The sequence below is a fragment of the Scyliorhinus canicula genome, chromosome 8 (genome assembly GCF_902713615.1).
Source record: "Scyliorhinus canicula chromosome 8, sScyCan1.1, whole genome shotgun sequence".
In the NCBI taxonomy this organism is placed as follows: Eukaryota; Metazoa; Chordata; class Chondrichthyes; order Carcharhiniformes; family Scyliorhinidae; genus Scyliorhinus; species Scyliorhinus canicula.
Genome location: NC_052153.1, coordinates 8,088,164 through 8,104,096, shown reverse-complemented (window position 1 = coordinate 8,104,096; position 15,933 = coordinate 8,088,164). Strand labels below are relative to the sequence as shown.

At 43.9% G+C, this 15,933-nt stretch overlaps 1 protein-coding gene across 3 annotated transcripts; it reads right to left on the bottom strand.

Moving 5' to 3' along the window:
- Positions 1-4,157: 4,157 nt before the first annotated feature.
- On the bottom strand, positions 4,158-15,326 carry aptx (aprataxin). 3 transcript variants are annotated; one of them, XM_038804115.1, is made up of 7 exons: positions 15,118-15,277; positions 12,773-12,819; positions 11,135-11,488; positions 9,540-9,599; positions 9,172-9,398; positions 5,939-6,042; positions 4,158-4,335 (listed from the first exon to the last, which is right to left on the bottom strand). In XM_038804115.1, exons 1-7 carry the CDS (start codon positions 15,248-15,250, stop codon positions 4,184-4,186), a joined length of 1,077 nt encoding a protein of 358 aa, XP_038660043.1. In that variant the 5' UTR covers positions 15,251-15,277; the 3' UTR covers positions 4,158-4,183. The 3 variants fall into 3 exon arrangements, with proteins under 3 accessions (XP_038660043.1, XP_038660045.1, XP_038660044.1); XM_038804117.1 differs by lacking the exon at positions 11,135-11,488 and having other exon boundaries at positions 15,118-15,326; XM_038804116.1 differs by lacking the exon at positions 5,939-6,042 and having other exon boundaries at positions 15,118-15,283.
- Between the last annotated feature and the right edge of the window lie 607 nt (positions 15,327-15,933).

The window sequence follows — 15,933 nt, the reverse complement described above, 5'->3', positions numbered from 1 at the left end:
ACGCAGTCAATTAAGACCCTGGTAAAAGGTTCTTCAAATGCTGAGACAGGGATCAGAGCTGCTGGCTTGATTACCACTTGCGGTTTCCCTATTACCTGACAGAGGTGAAAGGCTCGACAAAAGGTGACTACATCCTTGTATAGTCTGGGCCAATAAAATTATCTTTAGATTTTGGCTTGGGTTATCTTTATTCTGAGGTGTCCCCCTAATGGAATCTTGTAAAGTATCCTCAATCTCTTTCCTATACTTGGAAGATAATACAATTTGGTATATTGCATTGCCCTCTGCATTAACATGTGGTGGTCACCATCTTCTCATTAATATGTTCTCCTGTGCATAGTAACACTTGAGCTTCCAATGCTGAGTACACTGTCTGATAGAGCTGCTTTAATTTTGAGTCACTCTGCTGCAATTCAATCAACCACTTTGAATTGTACACATTGGTCTGATTCTCGGTGTCTTTCAGCTTGTTAAAAATGATATCAGATAACCTAATCTCACTGGCCTCACCCTGGGCTCGCAACTCCTCCCTCTTTTGGCTTAGTTTATGAACTTGTGATTGTATCACCATGTAATCCAGAAATACTCCAGGATGGTCTGTTTGTAGTTTCTCTGTGGCAGGATTCTCTATCGGTTGTTCGACTCCAGTAAATATCACTACCATCTGGGATCCTGCTATATCATTCCCCAGAGTTAATTGAATGCCTGCAATGGACACGATTTCTAACACGACTACCACTACTACCCCATCTTCAAGCTACTCTGTAAGCTTATTTTTACTAAAGGATTTTTTTCATTTCACCATGAATGCTGCTAACCAAAACCTTTTCCTTCAATATCCATTCTGGACAATAAAAATATTTATCCCATAACATTAGGGATTGACTTGCACCGTATCTCATAAAGCGTTAATATTTTTTTCCCATTCTATCCTGACCGCATGGAAATATTTTACCATTACACACAAAATCTTTAAAAACATCTGCCACCTGCTGATCAACCTCTGCCTTTGTACCAGTTGTGCACACATTTTCATCCCTGTCTGCCCTTGCTCTTGGTGTACCACTCTGACTGGCTTCTCTTGTTATCCAGTGTCTAAGTTCATTCTTCCATTTAAGATTGTTTTTTTTTTATAAATTTAGATTACCCAATTATTTTTTCCAATTAAGGGGCAATTTAGCGTGGCCAATCCACCTACTCTGCACATTTTTGGGTTGTGGGGGCGAAACCCACGCAGACACGGGGAGAATGTGCAAACTCCACACAGACAGTGACCCAGAGCCGGGATCGAACCTGGGACCTCAGCGCCGTGAGGCGGTTGTGCTAACCACTAGGCCACCATGCTGCCCTCCATTTAAGATTGTTAACCCCAACTGGCCGACAGTTTAATCTTTTGTGTGGCAGTTTATTACAATGAAAGTTTTTTTTTTGTCTCTCACCCCTCCCACAGACTGTTTAATTTTAAGTTGAAGCCTCCTTGGAGTTTCCGATCACTTCCTCACTTGCTGACTTGTCCTCTCTCGTATTTTCCATTTCCGGCCTTCTCCAATTTAAAAGTGGGTCTAAAGAAAGGCTTTGACCTATCACCTGCAAGCTCCACAGCTTAAATGGCAGTTAACCTTCCATTATTCAACATGAGTTCTCATCATTGTAGGCAATGAATCTTTAAATTGCTCCAACAGAATTATCTCCCTAAGTGCATCATAGGTTTCTTGCTTGCACCTACCTATCAAAATGACTTTGCTTAACTCTTTCCAATTCAATGCAAGTTTGTCCAGACTGTTTTCTTACAGCTCAAAACTTTTGACTGTAAACATCCAATACCAGTTCATAAGTACCCGCTTGGGTCACTGTCTGTGCAGTCTGCACGTTTTCCCCGTATCTGCATGGGTTTCCTCCTGGTGCTCCGGTTTCCTCCCACAAGTCCCAAAAGACGTGCTTGTTAGGTAATTTGGACATCGAATTCTCCCTCAGTGTACCCAAACAGGCACCGGATTGTGGCGACTAGGGGATTTTCACAGTAACCGCATTGCAGTGTTAATGTAAGCCTACTTGTGACAATAAAGATCACATTCCTCTCATTCCTGTTGGAAAGCTCCCTCCTTTTTTTGCCTGCATCGCTAAGTTATTAATTCGTATCTCTGTGTAATTGAATTTAGCGAATCCAATTTCCTCACTTCTCTAAATTTTGGGCACCTGACCCTGCCTGTATATTTAAATGAGCTTTTGGGCTTTCTTAGCCCCTGTAGATAATCCTAATTCAAATTTCCTAGCTAATTTAATCAATTTAGCTTTAGGTAAACTTTTCAAATTGGCTAAGGTTATATTGTGCACTCTCAAATAAGATCAAGTTCGGGGCAGCACGGTAGTGCAGTGGGTTAGCACTGCTGCAGCATGGCGCCGAGGTCCCAGGTTCGGTCCCGGCTCTGGGTCACTGTCCATGTGGAGTTTGCACATTCTCCCCATGTTTGCATGGGTATCGCCCCACAACCCAGGGTAGGTGGATTGGCCACGCTAAATTGCCCCTTAATTTGAAAAAAAATGAATTGGGTACTCTAAATTTCTAAAAAAAAATCAAGCTGGATCAAGAGCTATTTATACAGCCTTCTTACTTTAAATCATTTCTCATTTGGCTCCACTTGTTCCTTACTCTCATTATGTTTACAAAGTCAAAAATTCCCTGCACCAGAGGAATTAAATTTAAGATCTCCGACTTGCGCTCCCAATTTTCCTGTCACCAACCACCCAGATGTTATCTACAAGGATATCCCAACTTGGAACACTGGTTCATGGGGGTGTATGGTTTTGTTTTTGGAATGGTGTGAGGAGTCAACTGAAGCCCCAGGGAAAACAAGCCCAGTCATCGTGTAACAATCATTAATGACTATTAATGACTTTGGGCGGCATGGTAGCAGTGGTTAGCACTGTTGCTTCACAACACCAGGGTCCCAAGTTTGATTCCCGGCTTGGGTCACTGTGTAGAATCTGCATGTCCTCCTCGTGAGTGCATGGGTTTCCTCCGGGTTCCTCCCATTAGTCCCGAAAGACATCTTGTTAGACAAATTGGACATTCTGAATTCTTCCTCAGTGTATCTGAACAGGAGCGGAGTGTGGCAACTAGGGGATTTTCACAGTAGCTTCACTGCAGTGTAAGCCTACTTGTGACAATAATAAACATTATTATAATAAGAAGGGGCAGCACGGTGGCGCAGTGGGTTAGCCCTTAATTGGAAAAACTGAATTGGGTACTCCAAATTTAAAAATAAATAAATAAATGATTTGAATTATTATTATAAGAGAAGACATATATACACAAACAGGACTACAAATTCTGGGACAATTAAGTACATGAATCACTAACCATTTCTATGATTGATACAACAGCACTAGCAGGACCACATGGAAGTGGACATGGGTTGGAGTGTTTTCTTGGATGGAGAGATTTCGGGTGGATAAGGAGGGCAGTGACTTCAGAGGAGAGTGCATGATGAGTTGAGATGGAGTTTGAAATCAGCAAGGATGAGAAGTCACTCAATTAGAGGCTGAGGGAGGAAAGCAGTAGATATCCCAGTGAGAAGGTTTTTGTTGTCTTTGAGTGGGCAGTAAAGAACAAGGATTTTTGAGTGAGAGGTGGGAGGGAGGAGCGGAACAAGGTGAGATGCTGAAAGGAGAAATTGCCAGAGTAGTAAGGGCTCAGGCCTAGGTGGGATTTGAAGATAAGAGCCACAGCACCCTGACAGTCTGGAAGATATAGCCAGGTAGGGTGGCTTGAGTTCGGAGGAAGGTGCCATCACACCTCAGACAAGTTTCTTTATAGACTATGGACCGTTGATACAAACATCCACACAAGGCTCACGGATGGCAAAAGGCCTTGATCAGAAGTGAACGGACATCCTGGTGGGATTGGGACTTGGGTAAGCGAGAAGTACCTGCATATCAATTACACACGGATTATGAATGATGCTCTTTTAATAAAATAAACATCAAGCGTGCAGAAAATTAGAATGAATCTTTTGTAAACAAATTAGGTTAAATTAAATCAAATCATACATTTTCCCTTTCACTAGGCTATATTGTACTGTTCCACAACTGGGGGTATTTCACCAGAATGCTTCATGGGGGGGGGGGGGGGGGGGGGGGGGGGGGGGGGGGGGGGGTGAAAAGAGACGGACAGCTGAATATTTCAAGGCAAATGCTTTTTCAAATGATCTTTCAACTGTGGAATGGTGGATTGTTGCTGCTGGCAGACATGGCACACAAGTGGCAGTTTTAATAGCTCAGCCATTCCATCCTTGACTGTCACCTTTCCATCTTGTTCTACCATCTTCATCACATCTAGTGGAGTTTAAAAACAAGCATGAACATTATATTGGTGTTATTAAACGGTAAGAACGGCTTTTAGCTTCTTGTTTGTCCAAATTTTATAAAAAGAAATAAGCTGGCAACATTTAAGTTCTAAAGCAGTCAGCTGGACGGTGCAAAAGCCCCCGGTCAACAGCAGGGAAAATGTCTGGAATATTATCTGAACCGAAGGAGGGGAGACCCATCCTCTCATTCAGGATTCTCAATCCTTCTTGGCACATCATGAGTGAGAGGGAAAACCTTCCACTGGCTGCGGCTTGACTAAACACAAAGGAGGACGGTTGTGGTTGTTGGAGGCCAATCATTTCAGTCCCAGGCCATTGTTTCAGGAGTTCCTCAGGCTAGTCCTAGGCACAACCACCTGAGAGCATAGAATCACAGAATGGCTACAGCACATTCGGTCATTCGGTCTGTGCTGACCCTCTCAGGGAGCACTTCACCTAGTGCCACACCTCTGCCTTTATTTTTCTTCAGCTACCTCCACAATACCCTTCCCTTCATCATTGGGTTAGAAGTGGGGAAGTTCATTGATGGGTACGGTGGTTAGTACCATGCGTAACACCTCAGGTAATGAACTAGTCTAGACCCGCATGCAACAATGGATAATGTTCCGGTTTGCAATGAGTAGAAAATAGCATTTATACCGCTGAAGTACCAGGCAATGACTACCTTAAACAATAAAGAATCTAACCATCTCGTCATGACATTCAACAGCATTGCCATCACTGAATTCCCCTCATCATTGACCAGAAACCTCAAGTAGATCAGCCAATATATATTGTGGCTACAAGAGCAAGTCAGAGGCTGGGGATTCATCTCACGCAGATGGCACCTCTTGAAGTACAGCACTCCCTCAGTACTGCACTGGGATTATCAGCCTCATCACGGATTATGCTCTGGAGTAAAAGAGTAGAAAATTTTCTTTTTCTTTTTAAATTTAGCGTACCCAATTAACTTTTTTCAATTAAGGGGCAATTCAACATGACCAATCCACCTAGTCTGTGCATCTTTGGGTTGTGGGGGTGAAACCCACGCAAACATGGGGAGAATTCAGGGCAGCAAGGTAGCACAACTGACTAGCAGAGGCTTCACAGCACCAGGGTCCCAGGTTTGATTCCCCGCTAGGTCACTGTCTGTGCGGACTCTGCACGTTCTCCCCGTGTCTGAGTGGGTTTCCTCCCACAGTCCAAAGACATGCAGGTTAGGTGGATTGGCCATTATAAATTGTCCTTAGTGGCCAAAAGGTTAGGAGGGGTTATGGGGTTACAGGGATAGGGTGGAAGTGAGGGCTTAAGTGGGTTGGTGCAGACTCGATGGGCCACATGGCCTCCTTCTGCACTGTATGTTCTAATGTGCAAACTCCACACGGACAGTGTCCCAGAGCCGGGATCAAACCTGGGACCTCGGCGTCGTGAGGCAGCAAAGCTAACCACTGCGCCACCGTGCTGCTCCTAAGAGTCTAGAATTTTCTGATTCAGAGATGAGCATGCCATTTACTGAGCCACAGCAGACACACTGGGAGGGCATCCAATGCAGAAACGATGAGCACACAATGATGTAATGATGCTCTGTTTACCTTCCGATTCAAGGAAATAATCTGTATTAAATGAATTCCAGTGCTTTTTATTCTTCAAGCAGGGGGAATCAAAGTCTTGACTGATCACGTGAAGGTGAACGTGGCTGGTAAAAGGGCACAGGAGAGAGAAAAAAAAAAGTGACTAAATATTCTATATCTTGCTGCTTTCTACCAAATCATCTAATTCTTAAAATTCTGCAACATTTTACAATCAATGCTCTGTTCAAATTAGGATGAGTGTAATTTTGGTGATCTCAGTGAAAGACAGAAAATTCTTAAGGGGTTTGACGGGGTACATAATAAGAGATTGTTTCCTCTAGCTGAACAATCTAGAATAAGGGGGCACAGTCTCAGATTGAGAGATAGGCAATTTAAAAGATGGTGGTGTTGTGGTAATGAAAATGAAAATCGCTTATTGTCACGAGTAGGCTTCAATGAAGTTACTGTGAAAAGCCCCTAGTCGCCACATTCCGGCGCCTATCCGGGGAGGCTGGTACAGGAATCGAACCGTGCTGCTGGCCTGCTTGAAAAGCCAGTGATTTAGCCTGGTGAGCTAAACCAGCCCCTGGTAATGACATGGGACTAGTAATCCAGAGACATTAGCTATCCTCCAATCTGTAGAGAGTGTTCCAGAGTCCATAGAATCCTGGAGGATGACTACCAATGCATCCACTATTTCCAGAACCTCCTCAGCCTTCCTGAACAGGTGCCGGAATGTGGCGACTAGGGGCTTTTCACAGTAACTTCATTTGAAGCCTACTTGTGACAATAAGCGATTTTCATTTCATTAAGCACTCGGGATTCAGATTCTCAGGCCCTGGGGATTTATCCGCCTTCAATCCCAACAATTTTTCCAGCACCATTTCTCTACTAATATTGATCTCCCTCGGTTCTTCCCTCTCACTAAACCTTTCATTCTCCAGCATTTCTGGTATCTGATTTGTGTCCTCTTTTGTGAAGACAGAACCAAAGTATGAACAAGGCCAGCACGGGTTCAATTCCCGTACCAGCTGAGAATTCTGAATTCTCTCTCTGTACCCGAACAGGCGCCAGTATGTGGCGACTAGGGACTTTTCACAGTAACTTCATTGCAGTGTCAATGTAAGCCTACTTGTGATAATAAAAAGATTATGTATTCAATTGCTCAGCCATTTCTTTGTCCCTTATTATGCATTCCCCTGTTTCTGTCTACAAGGGACCTACATTTCACTTTACCAATCTCTTTCTCTTCACATATCTATAGAAACTCTTAGTGTCAGTCTTTATGTTCCCTACAAGCTTATTTTCATACTGTATTTTCCCCTTCTTTATCAATCCCTTTGTCCTTCTTTGCTGAATTCTAAACTGCTCCCAGTCCTCAGATCTATTATTTTTCTTGGCCAATCGGTAAGCCACACATTGGCCCTCTTACCCATTTTGCTTCTGTGCCAGACAGGAATGAACAGTTGCTGCAGTTCCCTCATGCGTTCCTTGAATGTTTGCCATTGCCTATCCACTGTGATCCCTTTAGGTAACTCTCCCCAATCTATCAAGGCCAACTCATGCCTCATCTCCTGCATTTCCTTTGTTAAGATTCAGCACCCTAGTCTCCGAATCAACTACTTCACTCTCCACCGTGATAAAAAATTCTATGTTATGGTCGCTCATCCCCAAGGGGTGTCGCACAGCCAGATTGGCAATGATTCGCTTCTCATTACACAGTTCTCAGTCTAAGATGGCCTGCTCTCTAGTTGGTTCCTCAACTTACTGGTCAAGAAAACCAGCCCATATAAAGTCCAGGAATTCCTCCTCTACGACATTGTGGCTAATTTGATTTGCCCAATCTATGTGAAGATTAAAATTACCCATGATCACCGATACTCCCTTATTACATGCATCTCTAATTTTGTGTTTAATGCCATTCCCACATCAGTGGGGTCTACATATGACACCCACTAATATGTTTTGCCCCATGGTATTTCTCAACTCTACCCATACAGACTCCACATTGTCAGAGCTAATATCCTTTCTCACTATTGGGTTAATTTCTTCTTGACTCCTTGCATTGTTCCCATCCCCCTGGCATATTAGTTTAAACCCTCCTAAATCACTCTAGCAAATAGCCCCCCCCGAGGACATCAATCCCAGTCCTGCCCCCGTCCAGTTTGTACAGGTCCCACCTTCCCCAGAACCAGTCTCAATGCCCCAGGAATCTGAAACCCTCCCCCTCACACCATCTCTTCAGCCACGTATTCATCCAACATATCCTGTCATTTCTACTTCTTGTTTATAAATTTAGAGAACCCAATTCATTTTTTCCAATTAAGGGGCAATTTAGAGTGGCCAATCCACCTAACATGCACATCTTTGGGTGTGGGGGCGAAACCCACGCAAACACGGCGAGAATGTGCAAACTCCACATGAACAATGATCAGAGCCAGGATCGAACCTGGGACCTCGGCGCCTTGAGGCAGCAATTCATTTATACTCCTGACCAGCATGTAATCCCCGAGAGGTCCAATTTCTTAACTTCCTTCTTAGCTCCCTGTATTCTGCTTTTAGGGCCTCAACCCCTTTTTTACTTATGTCGTTTGTACCGATGTGTACCATGACCACTGGCTGTCCACCCTCCTCCTCCAGAATGTCCTGTACTCGCTCCAAGACATCCTCGACCCTAGCTCCAGGGAGGCAACATACCATCCTGGAGTCTCGTTTGCAGCCACAGAAACGCCTGTTTATTCCTCTTACAATTGAGTCCCCTATAACTATTGCACTGGCACACTTATTACCCCTCCCCTCTGTAGCAGAACCAACCGTGGTGCCACAGGTTTGGCTGTTGCTGTTTTCCTAAGAGGCCATTCCCCTCACCAGTATCCGAAATGGTATCTCTGTTCTGCAAGGGAATGGCCAGAAAAGATTCCTGCACTATCTGCCTGGCTCTCTTGCTCTGTCTGGTGGTCACCCATTCCCTTCCTACCTGCGGAGTCTGAGCCTGCGGTGTGACTACCTCACCATATGTGTACATAACGTTTCTGAGGGGTATGATAAGGCATCATTATAAACGTACAACTTAGTACAGTCCGCAGGCTAATTTAAATCTGTGTGTTTTAATACAGATGGGGCAGGAAAACCAAATTCTCCAGGTGTTCGCTCTACTGACTAGTCACTGTGAAACCCTGGAGCATGCTGCAGTTTTAGATGCTTCCAACCAAGGGCTGGCCACAGGTGTCATTGTGAAAACAAACTCCTCTCACCTCATGCTAGGAATAGCATGATAACCCAAACGGAATTTCAATGTGTCAGAATCCAGACATTCTCGCACCAGCTTCTGGCCAACTTGATGCATGTGTTGAAGTAGAGTTAAGTGATCCCTCTTCACAGCCCTCAGATTGGCTATGGACTCCCAAGGCAAAACCAGCCAGTGAAAACGGGCCTTTGGATATTTGTCCCTAATTACAACAACTGTATCATCTTTATACACCTGCCGGAGAAAGAAAAATAATAAGTCTCATTGACCAATAAAAGCAATGTAAAAATTGAAATGATATTTGCACCAAATGTGCTACAAATAAAACCATGATTATTTTAGGTGGGATTTTCGGGTTAATAAATATTTGTATACCTGCATTTTTGGATCCTGCATGGAAACTTTTAGTCCCTGGCTCCACATTCCCTGAAAATCCTAAAGGAACAAAGTAGGAATGACATTTATCCAACGTATAGACACTTGGACGATATCCCACTTTCTAGATAATCATAACTCTGCAGATGTTGGGGAAATCCCTCATTTCCTTCAAGGAAGTGATAGTGAGCTGCCTTGTTGAATGCAATCGAGTGGATTGGTCCTTTCAAAGCTAACTAGGATCACCTCCAGGCCTGACTGGGCAAGGATGACAGACATCCTTCCCTGAAGGACACTGGTGAACCAGATTGGTTTTTACAACGATCCAGTTATTTCAAGGTCGCCATTACTTTTATTCCATCCTTATTTCATTGACTGAATTTAAAATTACCAACCTGGCGAGGTGGGATTTAAACTCAAGTGTCTGAATCATTAGTCTAGGCTTCTGGATTACTGGTGGAGTAACATAACCACTACCCAGTGTTTTTCAAACTTATTTTCTGGGGACCCATTTTTACCAACCGGCCAACCTTCACGGCCCCCACCATTTTCTCTTACCTTATTTGTGGCCGACAAAAATGGAGGAATGGTTTTGGCTCCCTTTGACCACAATGGTCCCTTTGGCCCCCCGAACTTGTAAAAAAAAAGGCTGTGACCGTATTAAAAAATGCGGCCGCACTGCTCGTGTGCCCGATCATCAGTGCGCATGCGGATAGTTTTGTGTATACGCACCGATGATCGGGCAAGCATGCGCTGTGCGGCTGAATTTTTAAAATATGTTCGTGGCCATTTTGAAGGCCGCTTTCATCCCCACAACCCAAAGATGTGCAGGGTAGGTGGATTGGTCACGCTAAATTGCCCCTTAATTGGAAAAAAATAATTGGCTACTCTAAAATTTAAAATTTTTTTATTTGAGATCACACTGAAGACTTGCGACCATAGTTAGAACTAGAACTTTAAGGGCAGCATGGTGGCGCAGTGGTTAGCACTGCTGCCTCACGGCGCCAATTACCCAGGTTCGATCCCGGCTCTGGGTCACTGCCCGTGTTGAGTTTGGACATTCAACACGTGTTTGCGTGGGTTTCACCCCCACGACCCAAAGTTGTGCCGGGTAGGTGAATTGGCCACGCTAAATTGCCCCTTAATTGGAAAAAATGAATTGGGCACTCTAAACTTTAAAAAAAGAACTAGAACTTTAGGAGAATGGTGTCATTGTCTAGTAATCCAGAGGCCTAGGCTAATGCGTTGGCGATATGGGTTCAAATCCCATCAAGGTGTTGGACATTGAGGTACAATAATAATAATCTGTATTGTCACAAGTAGGCTTTCATTAATACTGCATTGAAGTTACTGTGAAAATCCCCTAGTCACCACACACTGGTGCCTGTTTCGGGTACACAGAGGGAGAATTCAGAATGTCCAGTTCACTTCACAAGCAAGTGTTTCGGGACTTGTGGGAGAAACCGGAGCGCCCGGAGGAAACTCACGCAGACACGGGGAGAACATGCAGACTCCGCACACAGTAAATGAAGGTGGGGCTATTTCAACCATATCACTGGTAAGAGGACTCAAGTTAAACCCAACCCATCAATTACGTTTCTCACGCAGGCCTCAGCGGAGTTGATCCGAGTCATTGAATTGCTGCTATCTTCTGCTGTGTGCCCACCCTGGTTCTTCTCTTTGGGCTTAGTGTTAAACGTGTGCTGCTCCCTTGGATTGGAGTCTTTGGCCTTAAGATATTTATTCAAAGTGTTGGCGCTGCTGTCTGGAGAAATCTCTTTGTGTGGTCTCTTTGGCGGCAGCCTCTCCTTCTCTGAAGTCTCTCCCTCAAACTGGATGGTGTACGGGTAATGCCGATTAACAACGTGAAGGATCTGTCCCGGCATTAGCTTCACCTCCTGATCTCTTCCCAAACCGTCAGAATTGACATAGCTCGGATTTATACCCAACTTTGGAGACAGGGAGAGGTGAGGGAGGCGGGAAAACAAAATATAATTAGTTTTCGAAAGCTACAGAGTATTTCCAGAAATTTTCTGTTTGGATTTCACACTTGAAGCTTCCATAGTACCTTGCCTTAGAATTATTTATCCAATCCTGTTTTGAGAGGAGTGGTATGTAGATATTTAAGCCTCAACAGCTTCAAGACAGACTTTTTTTTTATAAATATAATTTTTATTGGAATTTTTTACAGAAAATATAAAACATAACGACAAACAATGAAATGCAACAAAATAACCCATAATAACTGTGACACCCCCAGACCGTATCGGCGCATGTATCACATCCCCCCACCCCCCCAACCCAAAGGAACAACAAAAGAACTTTAAAAAATATTAAAATTAAATAAACAAACATAGTCATTGTCGGCCCCCCCCCTTTTCCCTCCCCGGGTTGCTGCTGCTACTGTCCCAGTACCCTATCGTTGAGCCAGAAAGTCGAGAAAAGGTTGCCACCGCCTAAAGAACCTTTGTACCGACCCTCTCAGGGCGAATTTGATCTTCTCTAGCTTAATGAAACCCGCCATGTCATTGATCCAGGTCTCCACGCTTGGGGGCCTCGCATCCTTCCATTGTAGCAAGATCCTTCGCCGGGCTACTAGGGACGCAAAGGCCAGTTCAAGACAGACTTTTAACTGGAAGTACATAATCAGGCACAACAGAACATGGCCATAATGACTCAGTAAAGATGTCAGGACCTAATCCTACTTACATTTGATTCCACCATTTCATCCATTCAGCTAAGCCAGGAATTATTTTAATCAATCAACTTGTAGGAATTTAACCAACTTCCTGATTTGAGTAATTGTTCTTCACTGAATGTGCATCCAAAGCAAAAAGGAAGCATATCGACCACCACACATTTCAGCAACTTCTTTAGTAAGCATTTTACGCCAGTCATTGATTTAGGCAACGTAATTTAATCTAAAGCCATACTTAAAGAAGATCATGGACAGAAGGAAGCCATTTGGCTCATCATTTCAGTGTTGGCTCTTTGACCAGAGTTAGTCTCAATACCCCCTGCTTTTCTTAAATGGGCAGAACATTTCAGCCCATTAACCATTGCTTAAAAGACATCTCCCCCTCTGGGTTCTTTCGCCAAGTCTCCAAAGTAATTATTTTAATTCTGATTACCAACCCTCCTGCCAGTGGGAACAGTTTCAAAGCCCCTCAAATTTGAACATGTCCATTAGCCACATGAAAACACACTAAAGAAACAAAGCACAGATACTATACCTGTTTTACAAGAACATATCCCTTATTGTAATCTGCTTTCAGCTGTACTGGAAAACAATAGAAAAAGTTATAAGCTAATTTTCCCCATCTGCTGAAATTACCTTTAAATTTCTCATTTTACCATTCCTCTCCATATAAGTCTAGGCAAGAACACCATTAGCCTCATTTCTGACATTTCACAAAATTGTAGACACAACTCTTCCAATCAGGAGCGGAAACCTATTTCTGATCCTGAACGGATAATAAAATACCTGCTTACTGTCCACTGATTTTTCTGGCCAACGACCGATGGAGGATCCTTCCAAACTGACTCACTACAGCAACCCTCACAGGGAGCAAAGGGAAATCCATGCAGACGCCACCTCCCCAGTTACAGCACCAGCTGCTAAGTAGAGAGTTCAAATATCCCAAAGCTTCTTTGGAAAGCTACTGGGAAAAGTTAAGTGAGTAAGGAGGGGGGGTAAGATCAGGGGGATAGGGTGGGTAAGGACATAACGATGGGAGACAGGGTAGAGGAGGTAGGATAAGTAGGTAGTGTGGGGAAGGGGAAGGGTGGCTAATGAGTGGGTGGTGAGGTTGAGACGGGGAAGGCTGAGCTGGTGAAGTCGGGTCAAGAGAGTAGTGGAGTAGTTTGTTTGGGGGATCAGGTTGGGCGGACGAGTAGGTTAGTGAGGTTGGGCCATGTCACTTCAACTTGGTGGGCCGGGGGGGGGGGGGGGGGGGGGGGGGGGGGGTCAGCTGTACAGTTACCCAGCAGTTATAGGAATTTTCGAACATTTCCTGGGTATCTATCCAGGCAAATAAGTTGGAACTGTACAAAGTCTGTGACTCTAACTAAAGAGTTAGGCAGGGGCCCAGGAAACATGGTAATTGCCCATCAGACGTTCAAAATTCGTGAGCAATTCCCACAGAGTCATTGCATCAGAACTTCCGAGAGATCTCATTGCGTATCCTGGGAATTATGTCCAGTCTCTGACTATCCAAAGACCGGAAGATCTGGGGCATCATACGAATCAGTGGAGTAAGTCCATTCAGCCCATCATGCCTGTGCCAGCCTCTTTAGAACTAATTTGAGACTCAGTGGATTTTATTGTATTGCTGGTACTCTACACTAAAACGAAAAGTAGACATTAATAAATCTTGTACAAGTCCCAGGGCTCATCAGCAAGTTAAAAGTTGGCAACATTAAATACTCGTGACATACACATCTGACCCCCACAATCCCTGCCCTCCCCAACTCTAGCCATGGCTCAATAAATTTAGTCAAACCGTAGGTAGACAAACATATCTACCTGTTCCCGTGTGACACTTCAAGTTTTGTCTAATGTATTCCTTCTGACGACCAGTGCTTTAGAGTTCATACTCAATCCATTTCACTTGTGTCCTCTCCCCAAAGCAACTTCTTGGCTCATTGTCCACTGATGCTTCATCCTGAGTTGTTTATATTGCAGTTTTGTTTGTTAGTGGTGGTTTGCCATTGCCATCCACTCTCGGGAGCCATGGCGAAGAAGCGGGTCCCAAAGTCTACTTGAGTGGGAACAGGAATCGAACCTGCACTGTTGCCGTTGTTCTGAATCACATGCTAGCCATCCAGCCAACTGAGCTAACCAGTCCCCTACTCAATTCATATACTAAGCTAACTTTGTTTATACACAGTATTAAAATAGTTCATGATTATCATTTAGCCAACAGGATCATATGGAGTGTGTTTGATTTTGGGTCACATGTGGTCTTCGCTGGTCACGATATAGTCTCCTCTACACAGGTTAAACAAAACGCAGACTGAATGATCGCAAGCATGGCCTTGAATTTGTGGCTACATGTCACTTTAATTTCCTCACCTCTCTGTCCTAACGAAGCTCAAGAAACAGCACCTCATCTTTTGATGAAGCGTTTTACAGCCTCTGTACTCAACGTTAGAGTTCAATGCTTTCAGAACAAAAGCTCTGCCTCCATTTTTTAAAATTTAGAGTACCCAATTCATTTTTTCCAATTAAGGGGCAATTTAGCGTGGCCAATCCACCTGGCCTGCACATCTTTGGGTCGTGGGGGCGAAACCCACGCAAACACAGGGAGAATGTGCCAACTCCACACGGACAGTGACCCAGAGCCGGGATCAAACCTGGGACCTCAGCGCCGTGAGGCAGCAATGCTAACCACTGCGCCACCGTGCTGCCCAACTCTGCCTCCATTTTATTAGACTGAAAATGTTGTGATTATTCTACCATTTTTACCCGTTTTCTCATTAACAAATGCAAGGAGTCTGATTAGCACAGGCTTTAATCGGCAGTTTTTGATTTATTCATTATAGCACAAGCAGCTGTCAAATCAACTGGTGAGGTTACCTTGATGCCGTGAGCATTTTCTATCTGTAATTTGGGTTTCGGGACTTCTTCCAATCAGCACGCAAACCGAGTGCGCCAGTCGTATCGGTTGGTGCCTCCCATCTTTACTCACCAACCAACAAACCCGCATCATGCTAGAAGACAAAAAATGAATTACTCAGTAAGGTCACCCTCTGTATACATAATCTCCTCTAGCCTTACAACTGCACTCCTCCAATTCTGGCCACGACTTCATCCCAGCTTTCCAACACTGGCATCCAAACCTAGGGCTGCCAAGACTAAAAGCTGTGGTAGTTCCTCATTAAAACTCTCTACCCCCATCTTCTCCTTTAAGATACTCCTTGAAATCACCAAGCTGCTGGTCAACTGATGTATTATCTCATGTGGATCACTTGTTAAATTTTGTTTCACAATCACTCCTGTAAAGTACCTCAGACCTTACGGTATTAAAAGCACCAAATAATGCAAATTGGTGTTACTATAATGCATTAAATTATTAAAATCAGAAACAATTTGGCTCTAACTAATGTTTCATACACTCTGTGGGTACACACAGCTCCAATACCTAATGTATGAACACAGTTCAACAACTTCCCTTAAAAAAGTAGTAATAATCTGTATCGTCACAAGTACGCTTACATTAACACTGCAATGAAGTTACTGTGACCACAGTTACTAGTCACCACACTCCGGTGATGTTCGGGTACATGGAGGGAGAAATCAGAACGTAGTAGCTACAATTTAAACAACCAGTTAGGCTTCTGAATCCAAGTCGTTAAACTACATAAACATCAGGTAAAACAGTAACAATGGAGA